This window comes from Balaenoptera borealis (genome assembly GCF_965194805.1).
Source record: "Balaenoptera borealis genome assembly, chromosome: 3".
NCBI classification, from domain to species: Eukaryota; Metazoa; Chordata; class Mammalia; order Artiodactyla; family Balaenopteridae; genus Balaenoptera; species Balaenoptera borealis.
In genome coordinates, this window is record NC_138866.1 from 85,711,084 (window position 1) to 85,728,062 (window position 16,979).

The 16,979-nt window shown below is 38.3% G+C and overlaps 1 protein-coding gene across 6 annotated transcripts in view; it reads right to left on the bottom strand.

The window, feature by feature from the left end:
- Window positions 1-7,325: 7,325 nt before the first annotated feature.
- UBR1 (ubiquitin protein ligase E3 component n-recognin 1) overlaps window positions 7,326-16,979 on the bottom strand; it is a 141,418-nt gene continuing 131,764 nt past the window's right edge. For all 6 annotated transcript variants that reach the window (XM_082388701.1, XM_082388700.1, XM_082388702.1 and 3 more), the window contains 3 exons: window positions 11,110-11,280; window positions 9,157-9,258; window positions 7,326-7,619 (listed from right to left, as the gene is read on the bottom strand). In XM_082388701.1, the coding sequence (XP_082244827.1) occupies window positions 7,478-7,619; window positions 9,157-9,258; window positions 11,110-11,280 (415 nt within the window). In that variant the 3' untranslated portion in view covers window positions 7,326-7,477. The remainder of the gene's footprint in view (window positions 7,620-9,156; window positions 9,259-11,109; window positions 11,281-16,979) is intronic.

Sequence of the window (16,979 nt, forward strand, 5' to 3'; positions counted from 1 at the left end):
CACAGTGAAGTATGTCAGAAAGAGAAAAACAAATATCGTATATTAACTCATGTATGTGGAACCTAGAAAAATGGTACAGATGAACCGGTTTGCAGGGCAGAATTTGGGACACAGATGTAGAGAACGAACGTATGGACACCAAGGGGGAAAAAGCACGGTGGGGTGGGGATGGTGGTGTGCTGAATTGGGCGATTGGGATTGACATGTATACACTGATGTGTATAAAATTGATGACTAATAAGAACCTGCAGTATAAACAAACAAACAAACCAAAAAAACAACTAATACTCAACTTTCTTTGGGTTATTTATATGGAAATATGTTAATATAAATGTTTCAGACATTAAAAAAAATTTTTTTTTTTTTAGCTGCGTTGGGTCTTCTCAGCATGTGGGATCTTCCCGGACCAGGGCTCAAACCCATGTCCCCTGCATTGGTAGGCAGATTCTTAACCACTGAGCTACCAGGGAAGCCCCACTTAAAAAGCTCTCTATGATCACTTTCCACTCTTGCTACTAAGTCCCCACATATGTTCCAGTCCATTTAGTAAGAGAGGAAATAAGGTATAAATACTGGAAACGAAAAGAAAAAACATTGATACATGTATTATCTACGCAGTAAATGTCAAATGCATCTAAAGAAAAAAATATTAAAATTAATGATACTAAAAAATGATACAAATGAACTTATTTACAAAACAGACTGAATGCACTGAATCGGAAACCTTTATATGTTGCTGTGTTTCCAGTAGGAAGAATACCTGGGGTTCAGGATCCAAGCAGTGGCTCCAATCCACATCATTCCTGATGACTCCCTGGAGAACTCTGTGCTTTCTGTCCCTGCAACTCTGGGCTCTTCATGGTTAGACATCTTGGTCCCTAAAAGTGGCCCACTCTTGACCGGGGATACAGCAAGTGTCCTTCTAGACTACAAACTATTGCTGTGGCCTTTTGGGCTGCATGCAACTAGCAAGCAAGTAAAGGAGTCACCATCTTGGCAGGGGCAATTGATGTAGATGAACAGAAGGTAGGGCTGCTCTTGGATTAAGAGAGAAGGGAGGAACATGCGTGGAATTTAGATGATCTACTTGGACACTTCTTGGTACTCCCGTGCCCAGTTGTGACTGAATGGCTTAGTGCAGCAACTTAAACCTTTTGTGCTCCCAAATCTCTCAGTATCTGCTTACTGTAGGACCCCACTAACACACTGATTATGTTGTTTAGGTCTACTATATTCTTAATTTTTTTTGTCCACTTTATCTATCTAGGTTTGGGAGATGTTTGTTAAAGTCTCCCCTATTAATGTGTCTATTCATCCTTTTATATACTGTAGTTTTGCTTTAGAAAGTTGCTGCTTTAGTAAAAGATGTCCTCAGCTTGCACAGTTCCTACATGCACGATTTTCAGTTACCATGTTTTAATTAATTAACATTGGTCCTCAACAACACGGTTCAAATTTCACTTATGATGGTATATTAACTGTGAGTAATTTCATAAAGTGCGAACTACGTGGCTAGCTCTTTGGTCCACAAATCACTAAATAACACATGTGTGTCATGATCAGTGACCAATTATGTAACTTCTTTCAGAGTCTGTTGGTTTTTGGTTTTTTTGCTTTTGTTTCTTTTGGCCACACCAAGTGGCTTTTGGGATCTTAGTTCCTTGACCAGGGATCGAACCAGGGTCTTCGGCAGTGAAAACACACAGTCCTAACCACTGGACCGCCAGGGAATTCCCCAGAATCTGTTGGTGATTGGACATTGCACATCTGTTGTTCAGTTCGGGATGGAGAGCAAAGCGTGTAGTTGTGCTGTCTCGTCTCCCAGTGATAAACCCATGTGACATTTTACAAAAATGGATAATCAAAAGAGGGAATGGCAGCGACAGTAAGAGGCCCGCGCACCGTGATGAAGAGTGGCCCCCGCTCGCCGCAACTGGAGAAAGCCCTAGCACAGAAACGAAGACCCAACACAGCCAAAAATAAATAAATAAATAAATAATAATTAAAAAAAAAAAAAAAGAGGGAATGGCCAACATAGACAAAAATGCAGCAAAGGGCCTCCCTGGTGGCGCAGTGTTTAAGAATCCACCTGCCAATGCAGGGGCCATGGGTTCGAACGCTGGTCCGGGAAGATCCCACATGCCGCAGAGCAACTAAGCCCGTGTGCCACAACTACTGAGCCTGTGCTCTAGAGCCCGCAAGCCACAACTACTGAGCCTGTGTGCCACAACTACCGAAGCCCGAGTGCCTAGAGCCTGTGCTCCACAACAAGAGAAGGCACCGCAATGAGAAGCCCGTGCACCACCATGAAGAGCAGCCCGTGCTCGCCGCAATTTGAGAAAGGCTGTGCGCAGCAACGAAGACCCAACACAGCCAGAAAATATATATATAAGTAAATAAAAAATAAGTAAATTAAAAAAAATTTTTTTAAATACAGCAAAGGATCTAAAGTGATAATGCTGGAAGTGAAATTTGGGTAAAATCTAGATGTTATACAAGTTACAGTGGAGTTATAGGAGTAGTAGTTAACTATGGAATTGTTGACACCACTGCTATTTGAGAGAATGCATGTCAGAGGAAGCTAGTGAAGGCAAATTTCAAAAAAGAAAAAAAAGTGGTTATGATGAATGTCCCAGAAGGAATGACACCGCCAAAAATCTTCACACTAAAGGAACTCTTGGAAGTATTTCACAACTTTGGAACACAAAGGGTAAAATTTTGGAAGCTGATCCAAACTTAGAAATATGACAATATGGCAAGGCATAGAAAAGATGCTCACTCTGTATAAGTTATACAAAGAGAAGGCAGGCATGTGTGATGTTATTTTCTAGATGTTTTTGAAAAAAAAAAACTTGAATTTTCAATGTTTCTAATGTTATAAATTACATTGTGCTAAAAAATATGTTTTACTATTTTCATTTCCCAATACATTTATAATTGACAGTAAGAGTTTGTTTTGAGCAAAATTTTTAAAGGCCATGGAACAATTGTATCTTTTTAAAAAATTTTATTTATCGCTGCGTTGGGTCTTCGTTGCTGCACGAGGGCTTTCTCTAGTTGCGGTGAGCAGGGGCTACTCTTGGTCGCAGTGCATGGGCTTCTCATTGCAGTGGCTTCTCTTGTTGTGGAGCACTGGGATCTACGCGCGTGGGTTTCAGGAGTTGTGGCGCGTGGGCTTAGTCGCTCCACGGCATGTGGGATCCTCCTGGACCAGGGCTCAAACCCATGTCCCTGCATTGGCAGGCAGATTCTTAACCACTGCGCCACCAGGGAATCCCCAATGGTATCTTTCCCATTGATACTAAGATTGCTCTGTATGGTTTCAGCTTGTGTGGACATATATGCAGTAATTCACTACTGTACAAAGTGAGGACTGCCTGTATTTGGTTCCAATTTCTTCACATCCTCACCAACACATTATCTGTCTTTTTGAAAATAGCCATCCTTGTGGGTATGAAGTGGTATCTCATTGTGGTTTTGATTTGTGTTTCCCTAATGACTAATGCACATCTTTTCATGTACTTACTGGCAATTTGTACTTCTTTGGAGAAAAATCTGTTCAAATCTTTTGCCCATTTTAAAATTTATTTATTTATTTATTTTTGACTGCATTGGGTCTTCATTGCTGCTTGCCTGATTTCTCTAGTTGAGGCAAGTGGGGGCTACTCTTTGTTGCAGTGCGCGGGCCTCTCGTTGCTTCTCTTGTTGTGGAGCACGGGCTCTAGGTGCACGGGCTTCAGTAGTTGTGGCACGTAGGCTCAGTAGTTCTGGCGCACAGGCTTAGTTGCTCCGCAGCATGTGGGATCTTCCCAGACCAGGGCTCGAACCCATGTCGCCTGCATTGGCAGGCGGATTCTTAACCATTGAGCCACCAGGGAAGCCCCCATTTTTAAATTAGGTTCATTTCTTTAATTTTCATCTGAATCTATTTGTTAACTCAGCTGATTTTTTAAAAAGTAGGTGAGTTAAGCCCATCTACATTTGTTGATTGGTCTGAATTTTGTTATATTGTTTCACTATGTAGTTTATTTTCTTTGCCTCCCCCCCTCTTTTGATATTGTGTGTAGTTCTAGTTGTAAACTTTATACTGATTTTATATAATATTCTCAGTACTCTCTTTAAATTCTCTGTTGCTTCCCTAATATGTAAGCAATTTTGAAACTACTTCTTACTGCCCCTTTTGTCTATGTAGCCGCTAGTTTTATCCTAGTGTCAATTTGTGTAGTTTTTATTTCTTGATTTCTCAGCTTCAAGTGCTATCTTTTTACTTCTATGTAATACCATTGATGTAATCAGTGAACTTATTTAACTTTCTACCTACTCATCCCTTTGCTCCCATCTTTTGTTGGTTGTAATAATTTTACATTATTTTGATAATGTAAAATTATCTGATTTTGTCTTATCCCCACCCCCATCTTTAATCTTAATTCTTACAGTTGAACACATGCATATATGTAAAATATGCATCTTAAAAATTATTTACTGGGGCTTCCCTGGTGGCGCAGTGGTTGAGAATCTGCCTGCCAATGCAGGGGACACGGGTTCGAGCCCTGGTCTGGGAAGATCCCACATACCGCAGAGCAACTGGGCCCGTGAGCCACAATTGCTGAGCCTGCGCATCTGGAGCCTGTGCTCCGCAACAAGAGAGGCCGCGATAATGAGAGGCCTCCGCACCGCGATGAAGAATGGCCCCCACTTGCCGCAACTAGAGAAAGCCCTCGCACAGAAACGAAGACCAACGCAGACATAAATAAATAAATAATAAATAAAAATTAAAAAAAAAAATTATTTACTGATAGACTGTATGGTCAAAATGTTTGGAGACCATTACACTAAATACCTATGTCTTTTAAAGAATTTGTCTGGGCTGACAAAGATAACTTTTAGCTATAGCTCCTTTCTAGGTATACTTTTTTATACTTCAAACCCAAATCCCCAAACATGAGAATTCCCTTTTTTCTTTTTAAATATACACATATAAGATATTTTATTTCAAAAAGCACAGAACATTATACAAGTTTTAAATTTACATTTTGCAATAAAAGATATCAATATATGCATTATTTGTATAACTTCATCATGGATGGAATTTGGATCAGTGGTATAAACATGTGGCAGTCACTAAATATAGATCATCATCACAGTGAACCAAAATGCATAGTTGTTATGAAATGACAAATGACCACTAAGGGGTGAACTCAGCCCATACACCACGATAATAAATTAATTATACAGATATATGTTTTTCTTCACTGTATCATTAAAATTCCTGCTAGCCCCTCACCAAACATTCAAAAAACACAGTTTTGGAGCCATCCTGTTGAACCAGTTCCTCCACATACTACACTAAAGAAAATAAAGTGACTTTTTGCTCATTTTTAAGTAAACTTCATATGCTTAATTAAACTGTTTCCAATGATGAAGGCAAACAACTAGGATATTTGAATATAATTAGAAATCCCTTGGGCTGGGGGCAGCACTGAGAGATGTATGTTCATCTACAGTGCAGAGATCTGAATCAATCTCAGGAAATGGAACTCAATAGGAAATGGGTTCTTTGGCAGTAAAGATCTGACTGGCCATTGCAGGGCAGTCCCTCTGGCAGCTTGAGAGCTTAACTCTAGAATTTATGAAGTGGATAGAGAAAGGTTAGAAATAAAAAATCAATTTATCTTTGCTAAACTGGGACCAATCAATTAGGGCAGAAGTCAGCATCTTCTGTTGCCTAGGCTGGTTCAGACTTCCCAGTCAGACAATCCATCCAACAAAATTATATAAGAAATAAAAGGAAATGTTATAATCGTTTAATCATACTGGCAAATTTGACAAACTGAATACTGAAATTTCTAATCCTCACCCATCAATAGTTAGAAACTGTTTATTGGAGTTGTATCTATTTCCTGATACCTTCTGAATAATAATTATTCAGGTAGAAAATCATGATTGTGATTCTGATGCCTGTTCATGCCAATCCCTTATTGCAAAATCCAGAATTTCTTTACTTTACATAAAAATACCAAAAAAATCTAACCCCAAATGTGCATCATCAATCACTTTGCAAATATATTTTTATTTGCTTGCCTTTGCTGAGCAAAAAGAAGGTAGGAAAACATTTATACACATACATGACCGTGGTCACCAAAGGCAAAATAAGACGGTCTTTGAATGTATCTTTCAAACTCCTAACATTACCCCAGAGACAACAGAAGCTAAAATATAAGATTTCAATCTATCTTCTGCCTGCTGTTTTATATCATAAGTTCTTGATATAAAAAGTTAAAGCCAAAAACCAAGAAGTCTATGCACAGATGCAGGAGAGCTCTGTTATTTATAAACAAGATGGCTCAACCACAGCATGTTATAACAGGACACAGACTACTGACCACGTGGCTTTTTTCGTTGGTTATACTACTCATATACCCAGAGTTTATGAAAAGTTTGCACACAGATAACAAATGAAGGATCTGTCTTACAAAGACACAGAATGTTACAGAACAGGCTTAAATCTGATTGTTCTAATTTACAGCTGCCATGATCCATTCATTGGGGGAATTTTCTTATCCTCATTCTATAGATAGTTTACATCAGAATTGCATCAGGTTTCTGAGTCAAATAGAGTGGTGCCACAATCAAGAGATAAGTGAACTCATTTTAGAAACTTGCCTTTGGAAAATGGAAAGTATAATTTCAAAATGCAACAAAGCTAATCCTCACCATCAGAGGTGAGGACTGCAGCCTTTCTTTCATCAGGGATAAATAATGTATACATTATCCTAACTCTTCTTGAGGTCTACAGTAGGAAAAAAAAAAGCTTTTCCACACTGGCAGAAATTTGCCTTAGAAATGGAAACTCTGTCCATATAGAAATATAGTTTAATTTCTGGCTGAAACAGTAAGTGGCACTTTAGGGGCATTTCCTTAAGAGAGAAATTATAAAATTTTTACTTTTTGGAAAACTTTCTCAATTGAAGTATACTGCATGGTTTCTGAATTTCTCTTTAGCTTCAAGGAAGACTAACACAGATTATTAAAATCTTGTCAGTGATCCATTAGCTAAATTAAATTTGGGGGGGAAACCAAATACAAGTTGTAGAAGAGTCAACCAACATATAAGAATGCCCACAACTGCTTGATGTGACTTCATTTATCAGGTGGACGAAGTGAAGTGGGACAGATTATGAAGGGAAGTAAGTTTTCTGGAACTATTAGCAGAATCAGACACTTGGAGTGAAGAAGCATTTCTTTAGTGTTCTGGAACATAAAATAGATTAATCTATGTCTTTTTTTTTTCCTTTAAGCATATGTTCATTAATTGAAAGAAATACTCCATTAAGGAATATTTTATTGATGTATGTGAATCTGGACATGGAGCAAAAGACCCTCCAACCCTTCCCCAGCCCTCAGTAAGGTCTCCATAATTTTGAATCAGTCTTCATTACTGTCTTCATTCGTGATTCTCCCCAGGCAGAGTTGGAGCTCACAGTAACTGCCAGTTGAATCCGAATAACATCTGATTAGTTTCCTGGCTCCTAGCAATCTCTTCTATGATGCAGTGTTGCTGCCACACCAAATGGAGCTTCCGATACCGCTCACGAGATAAATGAAGGGGGTTGCCCCTCCTTCAGGGGGAGAAAAAAACATGTAAGCTTGAATCAAATAACTACTACATCTTTATTGTTTAAACTAGTCTGAACTTTTGAGATGTTCTTGGAACTGGGAGGAATCACCAGGACAAGGTTTTAAAAGGTATATTTTCCCTTCGCCACTGATCACTATGAACTTGGTAAGTTACTTAGCTAATGAAGAAGAAACTTACTCCTTGATTATTCAGAAAAATAGGTCAAGTATACCATGGGCATTATGGGACCCCATTTAAATGGCTAGAAAGGTTTATAACTTGAAGCAGTTCTATTCTTTTTTGAGTGGTTAGCCTGAGTAGGTCTTTAATGGCTTTCTGGCCTCTTACAGTTTATCCAGCTTTGATTTCTGATCTTTGTAGGGTAGAGGTTAGGTCTGAGGTGTAACACTAAGCCCTCAAATTATACGCTGCTCCTCAGAAATACTTAGTTATTATTGTCTTTATGACACAACAAACTTGCTGGTGATTAGCAAGTATTTAAATAAAATTACTCCACACCAATTCTAAGGTTGCACAGTTTGTAACACTGTATAACAGCTAATTCAAAATGACTGAAGTTTGGCTGTTGCCAATGATGGAGAACTGTGAGACTCTCATCCCTGGGGCACTCACATGTCTCAGCTGGTTGGGTATTTTCATATCGCCTAACTAACTTAAAAATTCTGCTTCTTTGTACCTTTCTGGAACAACACAGACCTCTTATCCTCAATCATTAACTACTTTCACCACCCAGCTTTTTCTTCCTGAATCCAAAGACTTTCTCTATACAGGTCAAAAGCTGTTACAATAAAAACAAATCTCTGTATGAACAAAGAGGTTCCAAGCCTCATCTAATAAGCCGATTCATTCTGAATAATATATTGGGTTGATGAAAAATTTCGTTCAGATTTTTCCGTAAGATGTTACAAAAATCCCGAACAAACTTTTTGGTGAAGCCAAAATTTCAAAAGAACACACTTTTAGTTAAACAAAAAGAGCTTATGGTAAGGGGGTCTAATCTTTACCTATATCTACTTTTGGGACCATTGTGGCCTTACCTCCTTTTTCTCATACCCATGAGTGGTACTCCAGTTCCTAACACCAGTGAAGGATACAGAAAATTACAGGATTCTAAGCATTTTTGCTAATGTTTAGAAGCAAAGAAGGCTGACATAGCTGGCTAATAAAAAGTTTCAAGTATTGCAATGGAAACAATGAATATCCATTTTAAACCAAACTCCCTCGCTGGATACTACAGATTTCTTTCTTTTATACATCAGCGTCAATTAAACCTTCTAAGTAATTCTGAAGAAAGGTTGATTAAAAATAATACAGCGTTCAAACATTAGGATGGCGGGGGTCTAAAAATTTTGGAGAAGCACAGACTTGTTGAAAATTATGTGTTACATTTAGGATGGCATCATATTTAATATTTTCAATTTATAGCTATTTAAAAATATCTCTCAGTATTAGCTTTTGTGTTTAAAGAGCTGCCACCATCCATGTACAATAATGTGAGTAAAATTTAAAAAACTTACTTCAGGCCAGGGTCTGTTTCTCCATATTCATCCAAATAAGGGGCTGGATAGGCACAGCCTCTGGCTTTACCTTCAACCAGGACTACTCTACATTCTCTGATTCTAAGGGACAAAACAACCAACAGAAATATTACTAAGTGCATGTATGCAAATGACAGGCACTGTGTCAAAGTTAATCTAGAGAAAAGACATGGTATCTGTTAAGAATTCAGTATAAAGACAATATAGACAAACAGACTAAATCGTGTTTTGTCTAAATAAAAGAGAATGAACATTGCTATTTTTGTTGAAGCTATGGGAAAGGATCAATGGATTTAGGGAAATGGGACCAGTCAGTAATACTGACTAAATATACTGAAGAGAAGAAGGAGGCTGTCCTATGTGAACCATAGGTACCCTGAAAGATGGTGGCTGGGGTTGTTTCTGTCCTATTTCCTGACCTATGACCTGGAGCGGGGGAGGGAGCTTAACAGAAGAATAGAACCATATCTCCTAGTCTGATAACCCTGGGCCAGAAAGAAGGTCATCTATGGAAGTGTCAAGCCTTTTCTGGTTAGAGCCAGCCTCCAACAGTGCACATTATAAAGAACCACTGTAACCCTGAAGGTACTTGGGACTCTTACAGCAGAGGAATGGAAAAATAAAAAATAATGTTCGTGTACATAAGAGATAAGTACTCTAGAGAGAAATTATAAAATAAACAGTTGGAATAGGTAGTGGGTTTACTCGCTGTAGGTACCCTAGAAGAAAATAGGTGTTTGGGCTTTGCTTCCATACACTTATTCTCCTTGTTCCAACAGATGCTGATTAGCAGTGACTACATATTCCCTAGTGAGTGAGATGTTTGGGTTTATATAAACAGAAACTAGATTACATGGGGAGAACGGAAAGAAAAAGTACACGCATCCACTTTGAATTTTTTCTCTCTCTCAGGAAACGTGCACTCTTCTTTCATAAATACAAGAGACTATTGGTCTGTTCTCAGTCATTTGCTAAGACACCAGGGAAAACAATGGTTGGTTGATAGAGGAAGTGAAGCAAATTAAAACATTCAAAGGACAACATAAACTAACAATGTACGTGTCCTTTGAAAATATAAGTTTTAGGACTCTAAACTCTTTCACTATACCTGAGTTTTACACAATACCAGAGTAATCAATATAAAGTCTATCATATTTCATGTTTCCATTTTTTTTTTTTAGCATCTTTATTGGAGTATAATTGCTTTACAATGTTGTGTTAGTTTCTGCTGTATAACAAAGTGAAGCAGCTATACGTATACATATATCCCCATATGCCCTCCCTCCTGCATCTCCCTCCCAACCTCCCTATCCCACCCCTCTAGGCGGTCACAAAGCACCGAGCTGATCTCCCTGTGCTATGCGGCTGCTTCCCACTAGTTATCTATTTTACATTTGGTAGTGTATATATGTCAATGCTACTCTCTCACTTCGTCCCAGCTTACCCTTCCCCCTCCCCATGTCCTCAAGTCCATTCTCCACGTCTGCATCTTTATTCCTGTCCTGCCCCTAGGTTCATTAGAACCTTTTTTTTTTTTTAAGATTCCATATATATGTGTTAGTGTACGGTATTTGTTTTTCTCTTTCTGACCTACTTCACTCTGTATGACAGACTATAGGTCCATCCATCTCAATACAAATAACTCAATTTCATTTCAAGTCTACCATATTTGTTTAAGGTTTTCCACAAGTAATGAAAATGTGAACAGATTCCAATTTTTAACTTATTTTTAAACTACTTACTTCATATTTTTTAAACTATTATTTACATTTGAGAAGATACTTAAGTATCTTTTCAAATGCAATTGCATGTGAATAACAGGTCTATGCTCTAACTTCTGACAGATCATATCCTATCAACATACTGTCCTGCCATAATGGCCACCAGACTGGATTCAGATTCCTTAAGTTCATTATGAAGCTTCCTACTTACTTTAGGAAAATGCAGACTCCAGCTCCACAGTGAAGGGCATGAAAAATGCAAGCTCCCACCTCTTCCCCATTCACAATTTCTTGGCAGCAAATGTTCTGAGAACACAGTATGGCTCCGCAGAAAAGACAGAGGACAGGGTGCTTTCGCTCGTCATCTGCAGACCGTGGGCACCTCAAAAGGGAAGAAAACATTCAGTATGGTGGAGAAATAATAAAAGCATGATATAATCAGTTAGCAGTGTTTTAGATGTATTAGCAGTGTTTTCATCACTGGCTGCTTTGCAGCAAAGAAAGCTCTTAAAACACAAGTAAACATTTAATTAGATGATTCCTCTTTAATACTTTTCCTTAAGAAGATAACAAAAAGTCTTCTGATTAATTCATAGTACGAAAATTTATTTTTAAATATGCAGTGTTCTGGGAATTCCCACAAAGTGTGGCACTTAAATATGCCTTGAGATTGCGATGCATTTAGAGAATCCAGTCTTCATCTGACATGACCAATTTACAGTCAGCTCCCCCTCTGGATTGGTTTAGTCAATCTTGTGTCCTCAATGTTGGAGCAATGACCTTGAAGGTGTACAATTACTGTTGTTGTTTTAACCACAATTTTCAGTAAGGGTTTAAACACATTTCCCCCACTTCTTTGAAGCATTGAGATCTTTAGGGTTGAAAGGGGAGACTGCAGTCTTTGAGTTGATGCACTTTTCCATCTGTGAAACACAGCCAAGTCTTGGGAAAGAAAAAGTGACAAAGTTGACTTGTTTGAACCAAGTAGTACTATGAGATCTGGCCATTTGACACAGTGGCATGCTAGAGCCTTGCTATAATGCCCCCAAGAGGGGTATCACTCTCTGAATTAAAGTGATAATGGCGATCTTTGTAAAAGGAGCTTCTTATACTCCTATCTCTGCTGTATAATGGACATAAAGCAAGCATCAATTTGGACAGAAAAAAATAAATGCAACCCCAGAAGAGATCCAGTGATGTCCACAATTGGGTCAGAATAAAGAGCACCAAAATGAATCTCTAATATGGTATTAACAGTTTATTCTCTGATGCCCACTTTCTTAGGCAAGATAAGAAAATCACTATTCTCTACACAGGAGCAGAGGGACTCCCTGCACAGGTATTCCATTCCTGTCTCCTATAGATGAGGGGGTTCTTTTCACTTCCCGGGTGTTGCTCTTTTTGGATAAAGCCAACATCTTCTTTAACTTTTAGCACAGGATGGCTGAGTCCCATCCTACAGAGGAAAATGGGAGTGATGTCCCTGAAATACAGTCACTGACCAGCCACGCTCCTACACTAGAGATGACTCAGTCTTAATGGAAACCAGTAGTAACAATAAAACTGGAAGAGAGCATAAGATTTATTATCATTTTTACTTGAAACCAATAAGTACTAATATCATTCAGGAGCATCGTCACTGTGATTAATGATTAACACTCTTCTCAGAGCCAACAGCATGATACCCTTGAATGCCTAGAAAACAATATCTATTCACAGGGTGTCTGTGATACCAATGCAGCCCCAAGATTAGGAAAGTCACTGAATTTGGAGCTGGATGCAGTCTCTGAAATCATCCAGCTAATTTTTGGAGGGCTGAGAGGTAAAGTGATTCAGTCACTTCCTTAGTTGGCTGACCTTAATCTGCCTGAGACAAGCAGCAAGGGAGCTGAAACTGAGGTCAATTTTAACTGGTAATAGAGGCTGAACTATGGGCTGCCCAAGCTCCTGATGGGCCAGTTAAACTCCCTGGCTTTGTGGCTCAAAGCAATGGTTATAACTAAATAAGAGAATTTCCTTAGTCATTCTGTAGGGTGGTGATTCTCAGAGTGGGCCAAAGAAGGGCTCTTCAAGCCCTTAAGATGACCCTGAACTGCATTCTCTCCTTTTGAGTCCTTCAAATGACAGCAAGTTATTTAACATATAACTAAAGACTAAGTCACCTTACAGATCAAGGCAGTTAACTGGAATTATTAATTAGTATCCTTAAATTTGAGAGTTAGTTGTGTTTACTGAGAGCTCTAATTAAGTTTACTAAGAAGTTTAGCTGTTGCACAAAGCTTAGGAACATTACAAAACGCCTAACTGAGCTTTGGAATTTCTGCAATTTTGGAAAGCGATGCCTTGTCACCAGTACTTTATCAATGGAGTCTTGAATAGGCTTTGATTTTCAAGCTACTGAGATTCTTGCCTTTTAATTACTAGTTACTGCTAGTTTCATGTCATCATTATCAGTCTGGTTTGCTATGGGTGGTGTGTGATGCAACTGGATTGTCAAGGATACAGAACTGCACCAATAATAATTTTGGCTTATTATTTTCAAGATGATGTATTGTGATTCAAATATGAAATATTCACAAACCAATGGCTGAAGCAGATACAAATATGATTTCTCCATTCAGTGACATTTCACTGGTGGTGTGCTGCTCATTAATTTATGCTATTCAAATAACTTGCACCATATTATAGAAGGCAAAACAAAAATTACGGTTAACCTTATTGAACATAATTTTATCATATAGCATCATGGGTTTAAGCTCATGTTGTTCTCTTATAAAAGTAACTAACAGGTAATTCATACATGGTATTAGCAATGAGCACAATGTAACTTGTTTTTATTGCTTCTCACTAGTCTTTATCAGCTAGTATTTTTTTCATTTGAAAGTGATCAGTGAAAGGGAAGACGAAGATAAAAGGAAGTTTGAGAAACACTGCTTTAGAGTAGTGTTTAACCTGACTGAGGCAGGAGGAACATGGTGCCAGAAGAGGCTAACGGGTAGACTCCTCTTCCCAATACCCAGGCTTGCGCTTTGAGTCACAGTGTTGTCTGTTTTACTGTTATAATGGGCTTCCATATAAGATTGTGTTTGGGAAAAAAAAGTGTTCTTCAGTGTTATTTCAGTGAATGAATGTGGTCACCACACTGTAATGCGTGTAAAACAGTGTTTAAAGACACATGTATAAAAGATATTTCTAAGACTGCTACTTGCTTGGGAAGTTGAGAACAGTGCGGTTCCTCTACCAGAACAACTACTGATCTGGCAAGAACGGTCTGAAGCAATTATTCTGGGAACTCAGAGTCGGGACAAACAGTTGCAGTGTCCAGAGGAGTGCTTGACAAAAATGAGGCTAGTAAATTTCAGTGGATTTTGGCATTCTGTGTAGTGGTTACCATCCCTTATCCCCCAGCCCCACAGCAGGTAGCTATGGGGGTGGCTGCCCACAATCCTGGTGCAGCATGCTGGTGCCAAGGTGGGCAAGAGGGACCTTGTCTTCAAAAATTAGGGTTGTATGTTTAGTTTTGCCTGGCAGTTCACTGAGGGGCCGGCACAGAAAATGACCATTGTTTCAGCTCCCGTGGGCTGAAGCAGCTTCCTTGGCGGTGATGGTAGTAGAGGGGATTTAAAGAGGCAGAATAGTCTTCATATCTTTTCTTCTCTTTTTTTTTTTTCTTATTGTATCCAGGCATTTAAGGAAATCTCTGTCAGTTACTGGCTGACCACAGAGACGATGGAACACAGACTTCAGTGAACACACAACGAATAGAGTCTTTGCAAAAATAGTTTGGAAAAGTCACTAAAACAAACAGATAACTACAGCCTTTATCAAGCAACAATGGCAATTCCTGGGATGTGGTAAGAATCTGATTTCCAGAGTTATTACATTACAATACTCAAAATGTCCCATTCTCAAAGCTTACAAAGAAACAGAAAAGTATGGCCCATTCACAGGAAACAAAAAAGAGACTGACAGAAATCATCCCTAAGGAAGCCCAGCCATGAGACATAATAAACAAAGACTTTAAATTAACTCTCCTAAATATGCTCTTTGAAAGAAACCATTAACAACAACAACAAAAAAAACCTAATGGAAATCAGGAAAGTTGCAGGGTACAAGATCAACAGACAAAAATCAGTTGTGTTTAAATACACCAGCAAGGCTTCCCTGGTGGCGCAGTGGTTAAGAATCCGCCTGACAACGCAGGGTACACAGGGTTCGAGCCCTGGTCCAGAAAGATCCCACATGTCGCGGAGCAACTAAGCCCGTGCGCCACAACTACTGAGCCTGCGCTCTAGAGCCCGCGAGCCACAACTACTGAAGCCTGCGCGCCTAGAGCCTGTGCTCTGCAACAAGAGAAGCCACTGCAATGAGAAGCCCGCGCACCGCAACAAAGAATAGCCCCTGCTCACTGCAACTAGAGAAAGTCCGCGTGCAGCAACGAAGACACAATGCAGCCAAAAATAAATAAATACATACATACACCAGCAATGAACAATCCAAAAAGGAAATTAAGAAAACAATTTCACTTACAATAGCTTTCAAAAGAATAAAATACCTACGAATAAATATAATCAAGGAGGGAAAAGTCTTGCACACTGAAAACTACAAAACATCACTGAATGAAATTCAAGCAGGCCTAAGTATAGAAGGCATCCATGTTCATGGACTGGAAGACAATACTGTTAAGAAGGCAACACTCTCCAAAGCAATCTATAGATTAATGCAATCTCTATTAAAATCCCAATTGCCTCTTTTGCAGAAATGAAAAAGCCAATTCTCAAATTCCAATGTAATTGCAAAGGACCCCATATAGTCACAACAGTATTGAAAAAGAAAAAGTTGGAAAGCTCTCATGTTACAATTTCAAAGCTTACTACAAAGGTACAGTAATTTAAATATGTGGTACTAGCATAAGGATAGACTTATAGACCAATGGAATAGAATTGAGAGTCCAGAAATAAACCCAAACATCTGTGACCAATTGATTTTCAAAGTAGGTGCCAAAACTATTTAATGAGGGGGAAAGAACAGTCTCCAAAAATGGTGCTGGGACAACTGGAAACCACATGAAAAAAAGAATGAAGTTGTACCTCCTACCTTATTCCAAAAATTAATTCAAAACAGATACACAGCCTAAATATGAGCTAAAACTATAAAATTATTTGGAAAAAACATGGGACTAAATCTTCATGATCTCAGATTTGGCAACAAATTCTTAGTTTTGATACCAAAAGCACAAGCAACAAAAGAAAGAAACATAAAATGGACTCATACATCAAAGGACATTATGAAGAATATGAAAACACAACTTATAGGAGGAAATATTTGCAAATTAAAATCTAATAAGGGTTTAATATCCAGAAGATAAAAAGAACTCTTACAACTCAACAACAAAAAAGATAGTGCAATTATAAAATGGGCTTGGGATTGCCATATATACACTAATATGTATAAAATAGATAACTAATGAGAACCTGCTGTATAGCACAGGGAACTCCACTTCGCTGTACAGTAGAAACTAAAACAACATTGTAAAACAACTATACCCCAATTAAAAAATTTAAAAAATAAAAAATAAAATAAAATAAATGAAAAATAAATAAATAAACAAAATGGGCAAAAAACTTGAACACACATTTCTCCAAAGAACATATACAAATCTGTAACAAGCACACAAAAAGACGTTCAACATCCTTGATCATTAAGGAAATGTATATCAAACTGCAGTGAGCTACTATTTTTCACCCACTGGGATTGCTTTAATTAAAAAACAAAAAGCAAACAAACCAGAAAATAAAAAGTGCTGGTGAGAATATGGAGAAACAGGAGCCCTCATACATTCTGGTGGGAATGTAAAATGGTGCAGCCATTGTGGAAGACAGTTTAATGGTTCCTCAAAATGTTAAAAATAGGATTACCATAATGATCCAGCATTCCACTCCTAGGTATAGATACCCAAGAAAAATTAAAATATATGTCCAACCAGAAACTTGTACATGAATGTTTATAGTAGCATTATTCATAATAGTCAAAAGAGGGAAACAACCTAAATGCCCACCAATGGATGAATAGATTAATGAA